General features: G+C 40.8%; 1 protein-coding gene across 10 annotated transcripts in view; it reads left to right on the forward strand.

The window, feature by feature from the left end:
- Gapvd1 (GTPase activating protein and VPS9 domains 1) overlaps positions 1-24,020 on the forward strand; it is a 90,860-nt gene that overhangs the window by 37,101 nt on the left and 29,739 nt on the right. For 5 of the 10 annotated variants that reach the window (XM_048342590.1, XM_048342582.1, XM_048342625.1 and 2 more), the window contains exons 5-13: positions 1,406-1,540; positions 1,663-1,852; positions 7,692-7,772; positions 9,640-9,800; positions 13,400-13,529; positions 16,286-16,411; positions 16,893-17,066; positions 20,514-20,654; positions 23,228-23,362. In XM_048342590.1, coding sequence (XP_048198547.1) covers positions 1,406-1,540; positions 1,663-1,852; positions 7,692-7,772; positions 9,640-9,800; positions 13,400-13,529; positions 16,286-16,411; positions 16,893-17,066; positions 20,514-20,654; positions 23,228-23,362 — 1,273 coding nt within the window. The remainder of the gene's footprint in view (positions 1-1,405; positions 1,541-1,662; positions 1,853-7,691; positions 7,773-9,639; positions 9,801-13,399; positions 13,530-16,285; positions 16,412-16,892; positions 17,067-20,513; positions 20,655-23,227; positions 23,363-24,020) is intronic. The other 5 variants (XM_048342615.1, XM_048342643.1, XM_048342635.1 and 2 more) reach the window with 3 other exon arrangements.

Consider the following 24,020-nt stretch of genomic DNA (forward strand, 5'->3'; position numbering starts at 1 on the left):
GAGCTTTTTTCCTCAAGCCTAGCACTACCACTTTGAGCCATAATGCCACTTCTGGTTTTCTGGTGGTTGAAGTGTCACAGACTTTTCTGCCCGCTGGCTTTGAACCACGATCCTCAGATCTCAGCCTCCTGAGTAGATAGAATTAGAGGAGTAAGCCACTAGTGCCTGGCTCTATGCATCTTTCTTGAGGTCTGTTTGTATAAAGTCAAACTCTTACATACATTCTCTCTAGGTGCTTTTTCAGATGTGATTGTTAGCATAGAGTATGCAGTGCTCTGTGTTATATTTGTTTTGCTTGCCAGAATATCTCAAGACTGTTCTATAAAATAATCTCATTTATTTATTGTTATTTTAGAAATGATATATAGCGGGGTTATATTTGCATAGGTTAGGTAAGAAATCCCCATTCCTTCCCTCCTGTCTTTACCTATGAGCTGCATAGTTCACTTTTATCAATGTCCAGTGCCTTCCACTGCTGCACTTTTTTACCGTTTTTCCTCGGATTTTGTGCCCTCCTTCTACCCTCCCACAGATGGGCAAATGAATACACCATATATAAGGTAAAGAATAGAGTCATCAGAAAAAGAGAAAACAAATTAAGAAAAAAGTCCTTTGTTACCAAATCTTTGGAGTTTGTTTCAGTATGTTTCACTATGTATATTATTTTATATACATATGGAGAGGTGCTTGGGTATTGCACCTTTGTCATTCCTAGGACTATCTTCTTTTGGTCTCACTATATGTGAGTATCTAGAATCCTGTGTAATTTGTCATGTGCCAGTGCATTTTAGATCTAATGTCTGTGTATCAGGTAGAACATATGCTGTTTGTTTCTCTGACCTGAAGATCCTTATTTATTTATTTTGCCAGTCCTGGGCCGTGAACTCAGGGCCTGAGCACTGTCCCTGGCTTCTTTTTGCTCAAGGCTAGCACTTTGTCACTTGAGCCACAGTGCCACTTCTGGCCATTTTTTTTCTATATATGTGGTGCTGGGGAATCAAACCCAGGGCTTTATGTATACGAGGCAAGCACTCTGGCCACTAGGCCATATTCCCAGCCCTTATTTATTTTTTGTCAGTTGTAGAGCTTGAACTCTGGGTGTGGATGCTATTCCTGAGCTCTTCACCTCAAGGCCAGCACTTCACTACTTGAGCCACAGCACCACTTCTAGTTTTCTGGTGATTAATTGGAGATAAGAAACTAATGGACTTTCTTTCCCGGGCTGTCTTTGAACTACAATCCTCATATCTCAGCTTCCTGAGTAGCTAGGACTAGTCATGAACCACCAGTGCTCGGCAAGAGCCTTATTTTTTAAATGTTATTTTTGCATGCTTGTTTAATCAAATTTTTTTGCTGGTATTTTAAAGGGGAAGAATTTTACTTTGGTCTTTTCCTGTTTTAACAGAGTTGTGTGGCTGCTTTTCTTGATGTCGTGATTGGGGGCCGTGCAGTGGAGACTCCTCCCATGTCCTCTGTTAATCTTCTGGAAGGGTTGAGCAGAACCGTGGTTTATATAACATACAGTCAGCTAATTACTTTGGTAATGGCTTTATTCCTTAGTGGAATTTTCTCAAAATTCTTTCAGCTAAGCATATTATATGAGAAATATATATTGTGTTTGAAAATTTGATTTCACTAGCTAAGGTTCTTTACTTTCACTAGGTGAATTTTATGAAGAGTGTGATGTCTGGAGATCAATTGAGAGAAGACAGAATGGCTCTTGACAATTTGTTGGCAAACCTACCACAGGCAAAACCGGGAAAGAGCAGCAGTTTAGAAATGACTCCCTACAGTACTCCTCAGATGTCTCCAGCAACCACTCCAGCAAACAAAAAGAACCGATTACCGATAGGTAATGAGGGCTTCTTTTTTTTTTTTTTTCCTTTGCTCGGTCATGGGGCCTGGACACTGACCCTGAGCTCTTCTGCCCAAGACTAGTTCTCTACCACTTTGAATTACAGTGCCACTCTGGTTTTCTACTTTCTTGCCTGGCTGGCTCTGAACTGCAATTCTCAGATTTCAGCCTCCTGAGTAGCTAGGATTACTGGCATGAGCCACTGGCACTTGTCTTGTATTTGTTTTGGGATTTAAAACAGGATCCTATGTAGCCTAGACTCATCTGGAACTTTCTATGTAATCTTGGCTGGCCTCAAACTTGAGATCTACCTGCTTCTGCCTCCCAAGTGCTGGGATTAAATCAGTTAATCTTTCTGCCAGTTTAGAATATTGGTGTTCTGGAGGGGGATTTTCTCTGTGTGTATGTGTGTGCGTGTGTGCATGTGCACGCACACATGCATGCTGGTGGTGGGGTTTGAACTCAGGACCTCCCTGGATGCAGTCCCTTAGCTTTTTCTCTCAAGGCTGGTAGCATAGCTTCACTTTTGGCTTTTTGATGGCAAATTAAAGATAAGAGTCTCACCAATTTTTGCTTACTCAGCTAGTTCTGGATCTGAGCAACCATGTCTCAGACCTCAAGCCTCCTGAGTAGCTAGGATTACAGGCATGAGCCATTAGCACCCAGATAGAATATTATTTTAAATATTTGGGAGAAATCTTTCTCCTTGTATTTACTAAAAGAATTTTGAGGTTTAAAAAAAAATCACTAGAGCCATCGATTGGGCAAGATTCGCACCTCCATTTTTCTAGAAGAGAGCTGGAGAGCTGGAGCTAGTGACCGTGATCAGCAAGGAAGTTGTCTTCTTCTCCGAGATTTACAGAACCAAAGTGGCCAAAAGGACTGCCAGCAACTCTACAAGTTGGTCATCAGCCAGCTGCTCTACCATGGCTACATCAGCATTGCCAATGAAGTCAAGCCTCAGTCAGTGTATGCCGCCTCTGAGTAGCTCCTGAACCTCATCAAACTAGTAATGGAAAATGATAACACTGCAGAGCAGTATACAATTGGTCATTCAGATACGGTTGTTTCTGGCATGGACACTGACTTGGGATTTGATGCAGATGTCCAGATGATGTCCCCAGAAGCTTCTGAGTATGAGATGTGCTATGCTACATCCCATAAACTACTGTGCTGCATAGCAACTATAGTAGAGATGGGAAGTTGATAGCCACTGGGTCTGCTGATGCTTCCATAAAGATACTTGACACAGGGCTGGGAATATGTCCTAGTGGTAGAGTGCTTGCCTCGCATACATGAAGCCCTGGGTTCGATTCCCCAGCACCACATATATAGAAAAAAGCCAGTGGTGGCGCTGTGGCTTAAGAGCTAGAGTGCCTTTTTGCCTTGAGCAAAAAGAAGCCAGGGACAATGCTCAGGCCCTGAGGCTAAGCCCCAGGACTGGCAAAAAAAAAAAAAAGTTACTTGGCTCAAAGTGCCATGCTAATAGAGGTCATGATGAACGAAAGTACACGGCAAAACTTGGAAAACCACTTAGTGATTCAGACTCTCTATGACCACGTGGATGAAGTCACGTGTCTTGCTTTCCACCCGACAGAACAGATCCTAGCCTCTGGTTCAAGAGATTATATTCTCAAATTATATGATTATTCCAAACCATCAGCAAAAAGAGCCTCCCAAGTATATTCAGGAAGCTGAAATGCTGCTCTCCATCTCTTTTCATCCTTCTGGAGATTTTATACTGGTTAGAATTCAGCACCCTACTCTTCACCTTTATGATATCAACACCTTCCAGTGCTTTCGCTCTCAATCCTAAAGAGCAGCAAACCGATACCATCTGCTCTGTTGATTACAACCCCAGTGCCAATATGTATGTAACGGGCAGCAAGTATGGAAGTCTCAAATTACGGGATGGAGTGTCCGGCAGGGGCACAGGCTGTCTTTTTTATTTTTTTATTTTATTTATTTATTTATTTTTTTGGTCAGTCCTGGGGCTTGGACTCAGGGCCTGAGCACTGTCCCTGGCTTCTTTTTGCTCAAGGCTAGCACTCTGCCACTTGAGCCACAGCGCCACTTCTGGCCATTTTCTGTATATGTGGTGCTGGGGAATCGAACCCAGGGCCTCATGTATATGAGGCAGGCACTCTTGCCACTAGGCCATATCCCCAGCCCCGGCACAGGCTGTCTTTAACCACACTGAGGACCATCAGCCTGTGCTGCTGGGACTTGAAGGCTGAGTGCCAGAACCTGCTCTTGCTGGGCCACAACATCATCATTCGCTGCATCTTGCACTTGTCCACCAACCCAGCCTTCATGACCTAGAGCAATTACTTCAGAGCTCACTTCTGCTACTGGAAGTCTTCCATAGACTGAGCTGCACTGACTGACCTGGCCGTGGGCCTTGTTTATGAGGACTCTGCCCTCCTCCCAAAACCTGCCACGAGCTCCAATAGGAAGTCATGCCACCACTGGTTTGCACTGTGCCACAGTGTGCATCCTACTGGGATTTAGACACAAGAATCTTTTTTGACCTTAATGTAGAATCATGGTAGCAAAGGTTGGAAACCCAGATCCGTGAGTTTATCCACTCACTGATGATTACAGTGTGATTTTTTTTAATTGGTTTTATGAATACAGGACTTGCCAATTCTTTGCTCTTGCGCATTTGGAGAATAGAGTATTAAAATGCTTTCTAGAGTTCGGGTGGGTCTAGTGTGAGAACTTCAGCTTGGTTTGGTTCTTGGTCCCCACCGAGCCTATTCTGCCACCCCTCTCTGTATTTCCTTTCCAGATACATTGTGACAGGTGAGTAGGCTGCAGTGTGAGGATCTAGAGTTTTGTGCCATGTTGAACCACTTTGAGAACCTCTCAGCTCTATTCTAAAATGACACCCAATTAAGCTGAGAGCTGCAAAAAAAGAAAATTATACCAGGCAGTTAAGCTTTATCCATAGGCTTTACCTCATGCCTATAATCCCAGGTAACTGGGAGGTATAGATCAGGAGGGTTGTGCTTTAATGCCAGTTCTATTTCCACAAGCAGGCCAGATGTGGTAAGGCATGCTACTTGTGTAGCATGGGTAGAAAGACCATGGTCTCTGGGCCTGGCAAAAGACGACATTATCTGAGCACTAAAACAAAAAAGATCAGAGATATCACTTAAGTAGTAGAGTATTTGCCTAGCAAGCAGAGGTCCTGAGTTCAAACTCTAGTACTGCCACAAAATTTAAAAGAAAAAACTTTAAAATAAGTACACTTTTTTATAACTACTAGAAATCATGCCACCCATAGTACACTTTGCTTAACATTTTAATGTCTTCTTAGAAGATATTACAAAATAACACTCACTGAAAATAATTTTTAAAATTATGTAGCACTCTAGACATTTTCACTAATGAGGTTTTCAGTTTTGTCTTTACTAGTCTTCAGTTGAGGTAAGTAAGATAACTTTTTGTTGGCTATTTTGGAGATGCAGTCTTGTGGATTTTCTGCCTTGTCTTGCTTTGAAATCTGATCCTCTGCATTTCAACCTTGCTAAGCAAGTACTCTACCATTTTCCTTGGCAGAGATTACAGGCCATGCCTGTAATGCACATATGTAGCCTAAAATACCTACCTACCTACCTATCATCTGTCTATCTATATTGTATATCTTTTTTCTTCTTCTTTACTACTACTGGGGCTTGAAGTCAGGGCCTCATGCTTGCTAGGCAGATAATAAACCACTCTGTGTGTGTGTGTGTGTGTGTACACGCACGTGCGTGCTTGTGCGCATGCGCACCAGTCCGGGGGCTTGAACTCAGGGCATGAGCGATGTCCTTGAGATCTGCTGCTCAAGGCTAACATTCTACCACTTGAGCCACAGTTTCACTTCTGGCTTTTTTGGTGGTTACATGGAGATCAGAGTCTCATGGACTTGCCTGCCCAGGCTGGCTTTAAACTGTGATCTCAGTCCCCTGAGTAGCTAGGGTTATAGGCATGAGCCCTTGGCACCTAACTTAGTTATTGTTTTTTTTATGTAGAGTCTTGCTTTATGCCTGTACTAGCCTGGGCTGCAATCCTACTTGTCCTTCTCCAAGTTTTGGGGCTGACAGATGTGTAGTACTGGCCTCAGGTCTCATGCTACCTCCATAGCTAGGAGGCACATACCACCATATGCAGCTATTAGTTGAGATGGAGGTTCACATACCTCTTTTTGCCCAGAATGGCTTCCAGGTATATTACACTAATCTCTACCACCCAAGTAGCTAGTATTAAATACTTGAGCTACTGTGCCCAGCTAGCCTAAGATATTTTAATATTATTATAAAAGCAGAAAGCTGGTTTTATTTTATCATTTACTCAGTAATCTAACCTGGTTGCATTAGCTCACATATCTAATTTTAGCTACTCAGGAAACAGATTGAAAAGTCCACGATAAGAGGCCAGCCTGGGCAAAAAGTTTGCAAGACTCCTATCTCAGTCAATACCTGGACATTGTGTTGTGTGTCTGTCATCCCAAGATGCGCAGGAAGTTTAAATAGGATAGCCATCCAGGCCAACTCAGGCAAAATCACAAGACCATACTTAAAAAATAAAGCAAAAAGGGCTGGGAGGCAAGTTCAAGTGGTAGATTTCTGACTATCAAGCACAAGGCCCAGAGTTCCATCTCCTGTTCTGCTAAAAAAAAAATAATAATTTTTAAAAGATAATTACATGTGCCTAATCCTTATTTACTTAGTATTCGCTATCTATTTGTCTATACACACAATGGAAAAATTAAGAATGTAGCATGTGCCAGACACTAGGGTAAACCTTTTCTAAACGTTATTCCACTTAATCAACACAGACATCCTGTGAGAATATAATCACTGTCTTGCACTTGAGGCACTGTTAGACCTTGGTGATGCAAAAACCATTAGGGTATGTCTTTACTCTCAAGTTAGTTGTAAAGAACAAGAGACCAGTGGCCTTGAATCAGTACTAAGTACACTGGTGGCGGAGCTGAGCATGAGCTGATAGGAAACTTACCTCACCAGATGGTAAGGTATCTGAAGACCTTGGAGCCTGAATGGACATGTGCTCTCTATGTCTCTGTCTCTGTCTCCCTCTTCCTCCCTCTCCTCTCTTCCCCCTCCCCCACTTTCTTCCCCCTGTCGCCCCCCCCCCCCCCTTTCTCCTCTCTTCTCTTTGGGGTTTGAGCTGATGGCTTTATGCTTGCTAGACAGGCTTTCTACTGCTGCCATGCACCTCCAGCCCAGAGCCTGCACTCTATGAAGGATGACTTGTAGTTAGTGTTAGCAAACATGGAAAAAGCATTTAGACCAGGAATACAGGAGTATTTCAGTAACTTATAGTAATGAGATAGTTGCTATACTTAGTGAACATCATTACATTTTATGTATCTTGAGGAATGGAATTACTTCATCTTTAAACTTCCATGAGCTGATTTGTTAAGAATACAAATTCTTAGTATTAATCTGCAGTACATTTAGCATAATATAGAATTACACTATTAACAGGAATATGGCAACATGTTCTACAAAGCTGGCTTTTTAAATTAGCTCCAAATGTCAGATTCATAACTAAAAATAGAAAAAAAGTGGTATTTTACATGTGGTGCCTTTTAATATTAGGGGCTGTTTGTAGTCTATTACTCTAAGGAGATCAGTGACTTTGGGTAATGATATTTTCCCATTGTTTACAGCTGCTTCCCAAAGTGGCAGTAGGTGTGAATCTTAGTGGAAAATAAATCTCAAAAGTATTTTCTCGTAATTTTGTATTTTATATTATATTTTAAAATTATATCCACTTGTTGAAAGGGTTGCTTTTCTTTCTGTTTACTGCTTTCACAACCCAGGACAACAGTTAGCAGCCATCACTGCCTGGGATTCCTCAGCCACCAACCTTTCTTCGCACATTACATTAGTCACCCCATTTGGTGGGTAACAGGCTGTTCTTCCTTTCTTACAGAACTTTGAGAAATGCTTTGTACAGCTGTGTTCCATGTGCATGTTGCTTTTGCTTTATGTAAATTGCCATATGAAATTCAGTTATTTGCCTTTTTATAAATTATGGTTTGCTTAAATCATAGACCTGCTCATGAAGTTCATAGTTCAGTAGAAGATAGGGATAGTAAAATAAAAGTGTGTATGAGCCTATTTTAGACTTTTGGAAGTTGGTATGTATTCTTAATGTTTGGACTGAAAATGATTAACGAACATATCTACAGCATTATGTGGTGAAGGTAATTGTATTTTCATTTCTTTGTGTCTTCAAGGAAGTCAGTTTTCACCCAGAGTTGAAAGACTTTTGCTCCCGTAGTGTTTATACTTTGTGTCTATACTTTTTGGGAAGAGGATTCCTATTTACGGTTTTGTTGTATTGAATTTTCTAGCTATTATACTCTGAGAAAAAATGGAAACTTGTCATAGAAGATTAAAATTCTTAGAAAAATTACCATAAGCAACTTGAAATCTTTCAGTGTCTAAAGTTTCTTAAAAGATATACAGGATATGTTATTTTAGAAAAAAATACTTTTAGGTAGAGAAAGAACAACAGAAATAATTGGCTCCTTTGTTCATTTCAGTTGTTTCCATAAAACAGAAAGGACTTCCTATTCAAACATAGGGAACACTCTCCTGCACCTCTGAGATGAATATATTTCAAGGGGAAAAAGAGTGCTTTCAAAAATTGACCCAACAGTTTAGGCATGGCTCAGTGGTAGAATGCCTCCCTAACAAAAATTGACCTTGGCTTTGTCACCAGTGTCTAAGGAAATGTATTACTGTACACTTTCCATGTCAGTCACTCCCCATGAGCTGGTCCAAGAAAGTGACTAGATTATGCTCCAACCTCCTAAACATCTATAGAAGTCTGATCTAGGGTAGAAGTGATTGTTATTCTGGACAACCCACTTTCACCTCTGAAAGTATCTTCTTACTCTAATGAGCTCTACTATTCTCAGTAAAAAAAAAAAAAAAAAATATATATATATATATATATATATATTTTTTTTTTTGCCAGTGGCTTCAACTCAGGGCATGGGGACTGTCTCAGCTCCTCTTCTTTTACTCAAGGCTAGCACTCTACCACTTGAGCCACAACACCACTTACAGCTTTTTCTGTTTATGTGGTACTGAGGAATCAAACCCAGGGCTTTATGAATGCTAGGCAAGCACTCTACCACTAAGCCACATTCCCAGCCCCTAAACGACACTTTTTACTACTCTGAAACAAAAATAAAATAAAATGGCTTGATGTGGTGGTGCATAACTGTAATCTCAGCCCTTAGGAGGCTGAGGCAGAAGAATCTCGAGTTTGAGATTCATAGAGATTCATAATCGAATAGATACTCTCCCCCCCAAAAAAACAAAGCTAAAACAAAAAATATAACTGTATGGTTGTCAGGTTTCCACATGGCAGTTTCAAACACAAGTTTAGTTATTAGTGTAGAAGATACACGACAGATAAATCATTTTATAGGAAAAATAAAGTATCTTAAAAAGACTAGCTGCAAGGTATTGCCTGTCTTGTCACCTCCAAGTCTTCATTGCTAGGCTGTGTTGGCTGTACTGCAGATGTGATCATGTGGTCTAGTGGATGTGGATTATGGTTTGTCTTTATTGTCGGTGTAGTAACTGGACAGATTTGTTTTTTTGTTTTGATTTCTGTTACCCATATTTTCATAACTTTTTTGCATGTGCATACATTCAACACTAATGGAAAATATCTTTTAATTCAGTGTGCCATTTTCTTCATTTTGATTTTTTTGTCTTGATTGTTTGATTTCTTTTTTATTTTGTTAGCAACTCGGAGCAGAAGTCGCACTAATATGTTAGTGGATCTACATATGGACCACGAAGGATCATCTCAAGAAACTATCCAGGAAGTACAGCCAGAAGAGGTGTTGGTCATTTCCTTAGGGACAGGTCCCCAGCTTACTCCAGGGATGATGTCAGAAAATGAGGTAGGAATATATTACTACATTTAATTTACAACTCTTCAGTGTTAAGAAGTTTAAGCTAGGCAGGGTGACACATGCTTATAATCTTGGAACTTGAGAGGCTGAGACAGGAAGCTAAGGCAAAAAAAAACAACCCAATAATAATATATATATTTTTTTGAGCTTGAACTCCGGGCCTTACAATCTCACTCAGGTTTTTTTGCAACCAGTTACTTGAGCCATACCCCTATTTCTAGCTTTTTTTTTTTTTCTTTTGGTCAGCCATGGGGCTTGAACTCAGAGCCTGAGCACTCTCCTTGGTCCACAGGCTTTCCTGCCTGGGCTGGGCTTGAACCATGATCCTCAAATCTCAGCCTTCTAAAGCGTACCATCAGTGGTGCCTGGCACTTTTTTTCTGATTAATTAGAGATAAGAGTCCAATTTTTCTGCTGAGGCTGGCTTCAAATCCCTATTTTCAGATCTCAGCCTTTTGAGTAGCTAGGATTATAAGTGTAGGCTACCAGGGCCCACAGAGATGGAAGGTTTGAGGCCAATATGTGCTGCATCAAAACTATGTGTTTAAAAAAAATTAGACTGTTCTCTTCAGTAGTGGTCCTTTGCTTCCACATATACCATTATAAGCATGATAACTCATGCTTATAATCACAGCTACTTGGGATGATCTCAAGATGAGGATTGCCTAGGCAAATTTAGCGAAAGTATCTAACAAATATATATAAAAGGTTGGGGAGCTGGGAATATGGCCTAGTGGCAAGAGTGCTTGCCTCTATACATGAAGCCCTGGGTTCGATTCCCCAGCACCACATATATAGAAAACGTCCAGAAGTGGCGCTGTAGCTCAAGTGGTAGAGTGCTAGCCTTGAGCGGGAAGAAGCCAGGGACAGTGCTCAGGCCCTGAGTCCAAGGCCCAGGACTGGCAAAAAAAAAAGGTGGGGGGGGTCTGGGAATATGGCCTAGTGGTAGAATGCTCGCCTCGTATACATGAAGCCCTGGGTTCGATTCCTCAGCACCACACATATAGAAAAAGCAGGAAGTGGCGCTGTGGCTCAAGTGGTAGAGTGCTAGCCTTGAGCAATAAGAGGCCTGGAACAGTGCTCAGGCCCTGAGTCCAAGCCCCAGGACTGGCAACAAAAAAACAAAAACAAACAAAAAAAGTTGGGACCTTTTGTGATAGAGGACTTGCCTAGCATGTGTAAGGCCCCGGGGTTCAATGCCTAGTTCCATCCAAAAGAAAGAACAAAAAACAAAAATGTTAATAGAAAAAGTGTAGTTTAAGTGGTTTATTAAAAAAATTTATAAATAAATAAGACATCTTCATTCTAGGCATATTTGGTGTCTTGTTAGGGTCATTTCCGGGATCATAAGTAATGTCTTCTTACTGTGGAAAAGGCAAAGGAACTCTTGTGGGCCTGTAATATAAGGTCCTAATCCCACTAATGAAGGCTCCTGTCCTCATGATTTTATCAGCTCTCTAAAGCTGCATCTTCAAGTACATTGCCTTGGGGTTTAGGGTTTCACCATATGAGTTTTGGAAGAACTTAAACACTCAAACCCTAGTAATGCATAATTATCTTTAAGAGGCCTATCATGACACCATTAAATGCTAAGCTGTCTGGGAGCAGTTGTGGAAGGGCTCTGCACATTCATACATCTTTGGCACTGGATTTGGTGAGCAGGCCCACAACAACAACAACAAATTCCCTAGTAAGAGTAGAAGAGGTAGCCAGGCACCAGTGGCTCACACCTGTAATCCTAGCTACTCAGAAGGCTGAAATCTGGAGATCATCATTTGAAGTTAGCATGGGCAGGAAACTGTGAGGCTCTTATCTCTAATCAACTACCAAAAAGCTGGAAGTGAAACTATGGGTGGTAAAGTGGTAGCCTTAAGCATAAAAGTTCAGGGATAGCACTCAGGCCCTGAACTCAAGCTCCAGAGCCAGCACACACAAAAAAAGAGTCAGGAAAACAAGCAAATTGTGTTGAAATTGGTCAGAGTTATCAAGTGATTTGTAGGAAATGTTTTATGTTTAGTAAAATCTTAACAACTAATAGAATACTTAATGAGCAAATCAATTTTATTAAGAAAGCTCTGTTACATTTTACCTTAGCCTGCAACCATCCCAGCAGCTTCATACCTGTTTAGTCTGCTGGTACCTGAAGGAGCAATGTAGAGCTTATTCACAAGGAAGCATAGTTGTGTATTTTGATCAGTTTGGCAAATTCCCCAAGGATCAGCTTAATGGTTTGCCTTTTCATTGCCTCTTGTCTAGGGCTATAGAAGCTTCATGGTTGGCATTTGTTAAGAGCACTGGAGGGGGGAGGAGGGTTGCTCAGTGGTAGAACATGAGCTTAGCATGCACAAAACACTGAGTTCAATCAGTGTCACCAAAACAAAACAGTAAAGAATATTGAAAGTTACAACTTGCTGCTACCTGGAATAAGAGATAAAATCAGAGCAAACAGCAAACAAAAGCTCAGGAAGGAAAAGGCTAGGGAGTAGATATTAGGGGACACAGAGTTTTGGACTTTGCTCCCCCATGTTCCAGGTAATGTAAAAGACTACCCTGTATTCAGGAAAACCTGACAAAGTCTGGTGCCCATGGCTTATACCTATAATCCAAGCTATACAGGAGGCTGAGACCTGGAAGGTTATGTTTTAGAGCCAGCTCAAGTACAAAAATCTGTGAGATTGCATCTCAAATTAACCAGCAAATGGCTGGACTTGAGGCATGGCTCAAGTGGCAGAGCAATAGCTGTGAACAAGTCAAGTGAAAGTTCAAGCAAGATCCTGAGTTCAAACCCTGGTACTAGGACTCAAAAATTTAAAAACTGGGCTGGGAATGTGGCTTAGTGGTAGAGTACTTGCCTAGCATGCATGAAGCCCTGGGTTTGCTATGGCTCAAGTGGTAGAGTGCTAGCGTTGAGCAGTGCCCAGGCCTTGAGTTCAACCCCTGGGATGGCAAAAAACCCCACAAATTTAAAGCCTGAAAACATTGGGAAGTGAAGATTAAAATTATAGACTGTTGGGCTAAGTGTTGAAGAAGTACCTTAACACATAACTACTTTGCAGCAACTTGGAAAGGTTTAAGGACGTTTTGTTTCCAGGTTTAAATCTGCCAGTAAAGGGCCAGTTGTGGAAGCACACATCTGTAATCCCATGTGGAACCATGTCTGTAATCCCAATACTAAGGTAGAAGAATTGCAGGTTCACAGCCATCTTAGACTACGTAGCAAGATTGTCTCAATAAAAAGAAATCTGCCAGATTACTTGCTGGCTACAAAGCTAATAGAAAAGCCTTCAGGGCTTACATGGGACATGACAGGGACAAACAGAAATACCAAAGCATTCTAATTCCTATAATCCTGTAATTTATCTGCCTGTTGAGTCTTTAATGCTGTAGGTAATAGAAAGACAACATAACTTCAGTTGGCCCAGCCAGTCCATTTGTGTCCCATGAATTCCGTTTAATGCTTCAAAGATCTCATGAATGGAATTGTAGTTAAGTGATCTAAGAGAATTTAAGTGTTCATTTGCTGTGGTTTGTTTGTTTTTAAAATCTTTTTCATTTGTAATAAGCCAAAATTGGCATTTTATTTCTTAGGTCCTAAACATGCAGCTTTCGGATGGAGGGCAAGGAGATGTCCCTGTTGATGAAAACAAACTCCACGGTAAACCTGATAAAACGTTGCGCTTTTCCCTCTGCAGTGATAATCTGGAAGGCATATCTGAAGGTGAAGGGTTATGTGATTCAAGTAATATTTTGTTTTGTGTTCTTTAAAGGAGCCTTATAAATTATAATTAAGCCATCTGTGCCTCTCACTGAGCAGAATAATGAAAGTTTCCTCTAATGAGTTAGAACAGTTGGCTGTAAAGATTGTTTCCTGGATAGAATTAAGATTGTAATAAGCCATTGGTCGTATAAAATGAAGAAGATGTAAGTCTTCATTCAGACTTAAATAGAATACCAACATTCTGATTTTAGCAGCATTCTCAGTATTAATATATGCCAAAGCTTATAGCGCTCCTTTAGAAGGATATAAAGCATGTACAAATGGGAAAAATGAACTTACTAGTATTTCAGGACATTGTATATACTTTGAATATTCTGCATTCCTTTATTCATATACTCAAATACACCTTCATGAAGCAGTATACAATGAAAATAAGAATTACAAGAAAATTATTAGCCAAGATTGTGAAGTGAAAATGTATTATTCCACATATTGAGATAATTTTTTCCGTGGAAATAAGGTTCAAGTTTAATAACATTTATAAGTAAATATAAATGTTATTTTTCTCTAATCTTTTAAAGTAATATAATTAATTCTCAATAATATAGAAAAGAAGCAGACTTGTTTGCAATTTCACTGTTAACAGCAGTTAATGTTGTAGCTTACTTATAGCAAAATTGGGTTTAAACTTTTTGGTTTAATAATATGTACATATCATTACTTTTTTTCTTTTTTTGCCAGTCCCAGGCCTTAAACTCAGTGCCTGAGTACTGTCCCTGGCTTCCTTTTTGCTCAAGGCTAGCACTCTGCCACTTGAGCCATAGTGCCACTCCTGGCCATTTTCTATATCTGTGGTGCTGGGTAATCGAACCCAGGGCTTCATGTATATGAGGCAAGCACTCTTGCCACCAGGCCATATTCCCAGCCCTGTACATACCATTTCTTTCCCTTTGTAATTTTACATTCTTAAGTAACATAGTTGTGTGGTTATTTGTTTGGTCCAATACTGGGCCTTGAACTTAGGGTCTGGGCACTGTCCTTTAGCCTTTTTGCTCAGGGCTGGTGTCTACCACCTGAGGCAGAGCTCTGCTTCCAGCTTTTTGGTAGTTCTTTGGAGAGTAGAGTCTCACAGGCTTTCTTGCCCAGGCTGGCTTTGAACTGTGATTCTCAGAGCTCAGCCTCCTGAGTAGCTAGGATTACAGTATATGCCAACAACACCCAGGAAACAATATGTTTTTAGAAGTTTTTTGTTTTCTTTTCTTTTTACACTTTGAATAAGCATATAAACTGATTTTAGTATTCTTTTTTGGGAAGGAAGGGGGGCTTCTGGTCTTGGTCTCAGGGCCTGGGCTCTTCTTTCATTTAAGGCTAATGCTCTACTACTTGAGCCACAGCACCACTTCTGGCTTTCTTGGTAGTTTTATTAGGGATCAGAGTCTCACGGATTTCCCTGCCTGAAATGGCTTTGAACTGCTATCCTCAGATCTCAGCCTCCTAGGTAGTTAGGATTATAGGCATAAGCCACCAATGTTCAGCTGTTTTAGCATTCTTTTGTGATAAATAGGTATATTGTGTCTAGTTTTTAGATATTTATGATATCTGATAAGCTCTACCACAAAGTTTTACATTAATTTTTATCATCTAGGATAAATTTCTAGAAGCAGAATAGCTGACTTAAAGGGTGTGTGTATGTGTATGTGTGTTGGTTGTGGGGCTTGAACTCTGGGCTTAGGCACTGTTCTGGGCTCTTTTGATCAAAGCTAGCACTGCCACTTTGAGCCACAGCTCCACTTCTGGTTTTCTGGTGGTTAAATGGAGATAAGAATCTCATGGACTTTACTGCCCAGGCTGGTTTTGAACCACGATCCTTAGATCTCAGCCTCCTGAGTGGCTAGGATTACAGGTATGAGCCACCAGCACCCAGCCTGGGTATGTATATTTTTTAAGGCATAAATTTAGTGCTTTTGAATTGAAAGTGTGGTCATGCACAGCTATACTCCCAGTACTTGGGAGGCTAAAGCAGAAGAATCTCAAGTTCAAGACTTGGTTAGGCTACATAGAAGAAAGACCCTGTTTCAAAACAGCCCTGGATGCTGGTTATTCACATCTTTAATCCTAAATTTTTGGAAGGCAAAGAATATTGGAATCACAGTGTCAGGCTAGTTTGAGCAGAAAAAGGTTCATTAGAAAACCCCCTTCTCAACTAAGAGCTGGATACAGTGACACTTGCTTGTTATCCTAGCTACCAAGAAGCCTGAGAGGTAGATCATACCAAGGGAGACCCTATCTCAAAAATAATGAGCCAAAAAGTTAGGGCTTGAAGGATGGCTTTGCAGTAAGAGTGCTTTTCTCAAAAGCTTGAGGATAAGAGTTCAAACCAAAAATTGCCAAAAAAAAAATCCGAAACAAATTTTTTTCATTATCAGATAGTTATCCAAAGGGATTACAATTCCGTAAATCAGGTTATGAGTACAGTGCTTCTTGGTCAGTGTCTCCCCTTCCTTCATTCTCTCTCATTTTCTCCCTCTTGTCCCTACCCTCCAGTTACCTAGTTCATTTTTTTTTTGTAATGTGCATCATATATAATTACTGCATTTGTTCACCCTCAATTCCTGTGCTCTCATTTGCCCACCCCGCAAAACATGTCTCAAATAAATTTTAACCAGTTTATAGTCTCTCTTCAAGGCAGGAAAAATAACATTGTGGCTTATCAGTGTTTTTTTAGAAGATTGCTCACGGGATAAACGTTTCTCTAGGTCCTTCAAATCGCTCCAATTCAGTGTCCTCTCTAGACCTGGAAGGAGAGTCTGTGTCAGAACTTGGAGCAGGACCTTCTGGGAGTAATGGAGTTGAAGCTCTACAGCTGTTAGAACACGAGCAAGGTAAAGTTGAGCACAATTGTGCATGTACAGAAGAACTTGTCTTATCGTAAAATAAGGGAAGCTGGTTTGAAGCCCTAGTTTTAGTCCCCAGTGTCAAACAGAAAACAGAAACATTAACAACAAACTGTGAACTCACAGAAGTTGATCTAGGATGGAATGAAAACTTTAGAGTGCAGACTAGAGTTGTCTTGTCAAGTGGAAAACATATTTACTATGGATTTATTAGCAGATCGTTACCGTAATAATGTGACACAGTAAACCACCCAAAATACTTGCTCTAAAATCTGGGCGAGTTGATACATTCTCAATTGGACTGGGCTAACTCACGCATGTACAAAGAGTAGTGGATAAGGTAGGGATCTTATTCATCTTAGCTAGAGGTCAGTTGGCCATTGGGGAGCAGGTGGGTCTAGTTAGAACTAGAATGGGAACCACAAGCTTAGTGATAAGTTTTTTAAGTGCTTAATTTTGTTTTTGATAGCAACCACACAAGATAATCTTGATGATAAGCTAAGGAAGTTTGAGATTCGTGACATGATGGGCCTAACAGATGATAGAGACATATCAGAAACAGTGAGTGAGACCTGGAGCACAGATGTCCTGGGAAGTGACTTTGACCCTAATATCGAGGAAGATCGCTTACAAGAAATTGCAGGTAACTGGTATCCATTCAGTGTGTCTGGAAGATAGATAGATGTAGTTTCACATCCTTCTGTTGTTTACGAGATGGAGTTGTTACTTTTTTGGTCAATAGAGGGTGGTATGGGTGAGCACCTGACTGCAAAACTTTGAAACTATAGGGAACAAGACATTGAATACTTTATTCTTTCTGTGTAGTTTCCTCCTTCTACATTTAGTCCCTATTACCAACACTGATTTAAAAAAAAGAAAAGAAAAAAACTCAAACTTTCTATTTAGCCTCTTGTCAAGTCTTGTTTTCACGACATACTGTGTACTCTTAGTCTGAGTGAAATATTCTCCACTTGAGAGTAAACACCTCACTTTTAGATGAAAGTTTCTATAGCTAATAATAGCCAGAAAATCTTTGGGAATAGTATAATGAAATTCTCAAAAATGAAGGCTGTAGATATGTAATGCAGTGTTGGAGCATTTGCCTAGCATTTGTGGGACCATGAGTTCCATCCCTATCACCACCACCAGATAGCAATAAAATGAGCTAGATGCTGGTGGCTCACATCTGTCATCTTACCTTCTCTGGAGGCTGAGATCTAAGAATCATGGTTCAAAGCCAGCCTGGGCAGAAAAGTCTGTGGAATTCTTATCTTTAATGAACCACTAAAAGGCTGGAAGTAGAGCTGTGGCTCAGGTGGTAGAGTGCTAGCTTTGAGTGAAAATGCTAAGAGACAGCACTTAGGCTCAAAGTGTAAGTCTCAGTACTGGCACCAAGAAATAAAAAAGTCTAGGTATGATAGTTCATGCCTGTCATCCCAGTTATACAAGAAGCAAACATAGGTGAACTGTGGACCAGGCCAGCCTAGGCGTAAATGCAAAAACCTAGTAAAAAAAAAAAAAAAAAAAAAAAAAAAAAAAAGGAGGTGGTATGGCTCAAGTGTGTGCCAGTCCTTGAGTGAAAAAGCTAAGGGACAACATTCAGACCCTGAGTTCAAGCTCTAGTACCTGTACGACAAAAACCAATTAATTGAATTTACTTTTGAAAGAATTTATTCTGTTCCAAAGAGGTCTTCTTGGGAAAAGGGGTAAAAAGTGTTTTGTCTTTTTTTTTTATTAGCATGTATCAGCTGTACAAGGGAAGATTTCACTGTGACAATTTTATGCATGTATACAACATATACAGTACAGTCAACCTTCCATCATTCTCACCCCACCTTCCACTTCCAGTACAATTTCAAGAGGTTTTATTGTTCTGTTTTCATACTTGCTGACAATCTATTTTGATGTCTACCCTCTTTTTTTTTTTGCCTGTCCTGGGGCTTGAACTCAGGCCTGGGCACTGTCCCTGAGCTTCTTTTGCTCAAGGCTAGCACGCCACCTCTTGAGCCACAGCACCCACTTCTGGCTTTTTCTGTGTATCGGTGCTAAGGAATCGAACCCAGGGCTTCATGCATGCTAGGGCAAGCAGTCTACCACTGAGCCACATTCCCAGCCCTCTTTTTCCTTTTTTTGATGAAAAGTTTACTGAGGTTTTGTTATATTAGAATTTACTTACCTTTAGATACTATTGTATGTGTTCTGAAAGATACAGTCTTACAATCACAGCTTTTCTTTTTTCTTCTTTTTTGGTGTGTGTTGGTCATGGGGCTTGAACTCTGGGCCTGGGAGCTGTCCCTGAGCTCTTCAGCTCAAGGCTAATGCTCTACCACTTGAGCTACAGCACCACCTCCGGGTTTTTTGGTGGTTAATTGGAGATAAGAGTCTCAAGGACTTTCCTTCCCTGGATGGCTTTGAACTGCTATCCTCAGATCTCAGCCTCCTGAGTAGGTAGGATTACAGGCATGAGCCACCAGCACCCAGCTAATTCATGGAAATTTTTAAATAAATGCAGAGAGAATGATAAGACCTAACTGCACTGTCTCTGAGGTTCAGAAGCTATACATACAGTAGCCAGCCAGTTTTGTTTTTTCTGTTTCCCTACCTACCACTCTTGCTTCTTGGCAAATCTCAGACTTTTTTTTTTTGCCAGTCTTGGGGCTTGGGACTCTGGGTCTGAGTACTGTCCCTGGCTTCTTTTTGCTCAAGGCTAGCACACTACCTCTTGAGCCACAGTGCCACTTCTGGCTTTTTCTGTGTATGTGGTGCTGAGGAATTGAACCCAGGGCTTCAGGCATGCTAGCCAAGCACTCTACCACTAAGCCACATTCCCTGCCCTCAGACATTCTTTTGTCTATCCTCATTTATTTTAATTTTTTTGTCAATTGTGCGGCTTAAACTTGGCCCGAGCTCTGTCCCTAAGCTCTTTTGCTCAAGGCTAGTGCTCTACCATTTTGAGCCACAGTACCACTTACAGTTTTCTGGTGGTTAATTGGGGATAAGATAAATGTACTTCCTGCCTTCACTGGCTTTGAACCATGTCCTCAGATCTCACCCATCTGAGTTGCTAGGATTCAGGCATGAGCCACCAATGCATGGCAAATTTTGAGTTTTTGTTTTTTGTTCTGGTACTAGGCTTGAACTCAAGACTTAAGTGTTATCCCTTAGCTTTTTGGCTCAAGGATGTCACTCTGCCACTTGAGACATAGTTCCACTGCTGGCTTTGTGGTGGTTCATTGGAGATAAGAGTTTCATAGACTTTCTTGCCCTAACTCGCTTCAACCATGATCCTCAGATCTTAGCCTCCTAAGTAGCTAGGATTATAGGTATAAGCCACTAGTGAGTATTTGTGTGTGTATTTTTTTTAAGTAATTGTACAAAGAAGTTTGAGTTCAACAAGTCAGATTATGAGTACAATACATCTTGATGGATGTTTCAGTGTTTTGAATACAGGCATACAATAATGTTTTGCACTATTTGTATTTTTGAATAATGTAAATAGATGTGTTAATTGGTTTTATATTACTTTATGCCATATGCCAAAGTATTGGTTTTGGCAGTAAGCTGTATTTGAGCAATTAGCTGTATTTGCAGTTGAGTGAGTACTGTGGAGGAGCTGTGTGTTCTTTTGCAAATATGTTTTATTGCTTTGGATATGTGGTTAATGTACCAGAAGAGAACATATTTGACCAGTATAACTTTCTCTGGTTAAGTTTCTCTAGTGTTTGTAATTCCTGTAGGACTGAGTTTTAGAATGGTACAAAGAGCACATGTAGAATTTGTTGAAAAAACCAAGATGGAAGCCACTTGAAATAACCTGATCCAAAAATGTGTGTATGTGTGTGTGTGCTTGTGCATGTGTGTTTTTTTTTAATGTGAAAAGTGAACAGGAGTACCTGATAAAAAGGAAATTGTGCCATTGTTAACAAAGCTAAAACTTTGGAACTTTATTGGTGTGCTTTGTTGTAATTATAATTCTCACTTTGGCTTCTTTCTTGTGGTACAGAAAAGATTTTGTCAGCTTGATGTCTAGCCTTTCTACACTGTCACTGCTCCAGCTATCAGATATACTTGGCTCCCTACTTCTTTACAGGTGCAGCAGCAGAAAACATGTTGGGCAGTTTACTGTGCCTCCCAGGTTCAGGGTCAGTGCTTCTTGACCCCTGCACAGGTTCTACCATATCAGAAACAACAAGCGAAGCTTGGAGTGTAGAGGTATTACCAAGTGACTCAGGTTAGTATGCTGTCATCATTTGCTTTTTTTTTGGTCAGTCGTGGGGCTTGAACTGGGCCTGGGCTCTCTTCATCTTCAGCTCAGGGCTAGTGGTGCTCTTCTACCACTTTGAGCCATAGCGCCACTTGCAGTTTTCTGGTAGTTAATTGGAGATAAGAGTCTCATGGATAAATCTCAGCCTCCTGAGTAGCTGGGATTATAGGCGTGAACCACTGGAAACTGGATTCATTTGCTTTTTTATTTGTTCAGAACTCTTTTTTCTCTTCCCCCCTAACTCCCGCCCCACTCTGTTAGCTTCTTCTTTGCTCAGGCTACCCCTCTACCACTTTAGCCATAGCTTTCTAACCAGAGAGATAAGAGTCACATTATATCTGCTTGGCTGGCTTCAAACCTGATTCTCATATCTTAGCCTCCTGAGTAGCTTGGATTATAGAGTGAAGTACCAATATTTGGCTCCTAATTTCTATGCTAATCACGTCTTATTCAAAACTTTTTTTTCTGTCGTGGGGCTTGAACTCTGGGCTTGGGAGCTGACCCTGAGCTCTTCAGCTTAAGGGTAGTGCTCTACCACTTGAGCCAAGCCCCACTTCCAGTTTTCTGGTGGTTAATTGGAGATAAGGGTCTCCCTGACTTTCCTGCCTAGGCTGGCTTTGAACTTCAATCCTCAGATCTCAGCCTCATGAGTAGCTAGGATTAGAGGCCTGAGCCACTGGTGCCCGGCTGGAAAATGTTTTCTGGCAGCTTATTTTGTTTTTGGCCAGTCCTGAGGGCTTGGAACTCAGGGCCTGAGTGCTGTCCCTGGCTTCTTTTTCTTAAGGCTAGCACTCTACCTCTTGAGCCACAGCACGACTTCTGGCCTTTTCTGTTTATGTGGTGCTGAGGATTTGAACCCAGGCCTTCATGCATACTAGGCAAGCACTCTACCGCTAAGCCACATTCCCAGCCCTGGCAGTTTATTAGGCAGCAATTTTTTGTAACTCATCTGGGTGGGTCATTGAGTACCAACTCTTCTCAAGATAGGAATAACAGCCCAAACACTGAGCAGTTGACCTCCCTACAAGCAAGGTTAGATTTATCTCTTAATGAAAACTTGGCACTTGGCTCTTTAAAAGTTAATATATTTTTGGAATACACAGAAATTTGATACTTCCTCACAGGTAGAGAATTTACAAGTACAAGGCCAGCCTGGGCAGTTAGTTCAAGCCTATCACAAATCATGGTAAACCAAAGCACTGAAAGTATAGCTCAAGTGATAGAGCACTTGCTAGGCTCTCAGTTCAGTCCCTAGTACTGGGTTGGGGGAAGAGGGAAATAAAAGAAATTGACACCATTAGTCACCAGAAAACTGGACGTAGCTCTGTGGCCCAAGTGGTAGAGTGCTAGCTTTGAGCTGAAGAGCTCAAGAGAACAGTGTCCAGGTCCAGAGTTCAAGCCCCACAACCAACCGAAAAAAAAAGGAATAAGTAAACTCACGGGGGGCAAGGGAAAGGGGGAGGGGGAGGAGGGAAAATGAGGGAGGAGGTAACAAATCGTACAAGAAATGTACCTTACGTATGAAACTGTTACCCCTCTGTACATCATTTTGACAATTTTCAGGAAGAAAAAAAAATAAGGTTGGGTATGATGGTTTGCATCTGTAATACCACAGCAATTGGGAGATGGAGATCTGGCACATCAGTTTCAGGTCATGCTAGTCAAAAGTTGTCAAGACCCCCATGTCTCTTGACATAAACATTATGGCATGTATCTGTTGTTCTAGTTCCCAGGAATCCTAACATAGATAGGTCTTGACAGGCATGTACCTGAGCAGAAAGTGATATCCTATCACCAAAATTACCAATAGAAAATAAGGCTGAAGTGAGGCTTAGTCCTTAAGAGCACCTGTCTAACAAGCATAGGATCAGAGTTTAAACCCTAATACTGCAACAGATAGGTAAAATTCATATCGCAACAAAACAAGACTGGTATGGTACTTGTCCCAGCTACTCTGGAATCCATAGATAGGAGGATTGATGTTTGAGCAAGATCCTGTATAAAAAATGAGCAAAGCAAAATATGCTGGAGGTATGACTCAAGTGGTAAAACACATACCTAGTAAGTTTGAGGACCTGAAATCCAACCTCAGTACCACCAAGAGAAGAAAAAAGAGAAAAAGTAAGAAGTGGTCCTGAAATGTAGCATATTCAGACATAGTTCCCTTGTTTGGTGACAAATGGTAAGCAATGATTAGCTTGCCATCAATTGAGTATCTGTAGAAGCTCTATTTTAGCAGGTACTTGAGTTATTCTGAATTTTTGCATACTTTTTCTGTCAAGTTTCATGTTAAACAACAACAGGTTAATGGTGTAGAAACAGTTGTCACCTAACTTTTTTTTTGTCACCTAACTATAAGTTGGGGCTGAAAACATACCTTATTGTTTTGACACTCGATCTCACTGGTTTTGGAATCTGGTCTATAATTTGAAAACTTATTTACACTAATTCTATTCATACTCTGATAGTTTGATCTATCCGGGTGACAAAAGCTGAAATTACCTAACAGAATCACTAAGTGGTTTTTATCTTTGGTTTAGAGGCCCCAGACTTAAAGCAAGAGGAGCGCCTACAAGAGCTGGAGAGTTGTTCTGGACTGGGCAGCACCTCTGATGATACGGATGTCAGGGAGGTCAGTTCCCGCCCCAGCACACCAGGCCTCAGTGTTGTGTCCGGTATGTCTGTCTTGTTTTAAAGAATAGGAATTTGAAGAGTTCTTCTCCTCCCCACTTACAAATTTTATTTCAAAGAGTTATGTTTTATTTAAGAACCAGTGAGGGGCTGGGAATATGGCCTAGTGGCAAGAGTGCTTGCCTTGTATACATGAAGGCCTGGGTTCGATTCCCCAGCACCACATATATAGACAACCGGCCAGAAGTGGCACGCTGTGGCTCAAGTGGCAGAGTGCTAGCCTTGAGCAAAAAGAAGCCAGGGACAGTGCTCAGGCCCTGAGTCCAAGGCCCAGGACTGGCAAATAAATAAATGAATAATGAATAAATAAGTTTTAAAAAAGAACCAGTGAGTTTCCAGTGAACAAAATTATTTTTCTTTTGACTTAAATCTTGAGAATTTAACATGTGGCTTTACATCCTGTTGAAGTAATTAGCACTATCTTTATTCTTAGTACCTTATGTTACAGTATTTGGAATACATAATTCTGCTTATCTTGAATAAAAATAAGGTAAGTACATTTGAATAGAATAATAAAGGATATATAGTACTTAACAGCTCATATGTACAGAACAATTATATATAAAATTGGGAAGTGTTTAGCTGGTACTGGTGACACATACATGTAATCGTAGCTACTCAAGAGGTTGAGATCTGAGGATC

The sequence above is a fragment of the Perognathus longimembris genome, chromosome 1 (genome assembly GCF_023159225.1).
Source record: "Perognathus longimembris pacificus isolate PPM17 chromosome 1, ASM2315922v1, whole genome shotgun sequence".
In the NCBI taxonomy this organism is placed as follows: domain Eukaryota; kingdom Metazoa; phylum Chordata; class Mammalia; order Rodentia; family Heteromyidae; genus Perognathus; species Perognathus longimembris.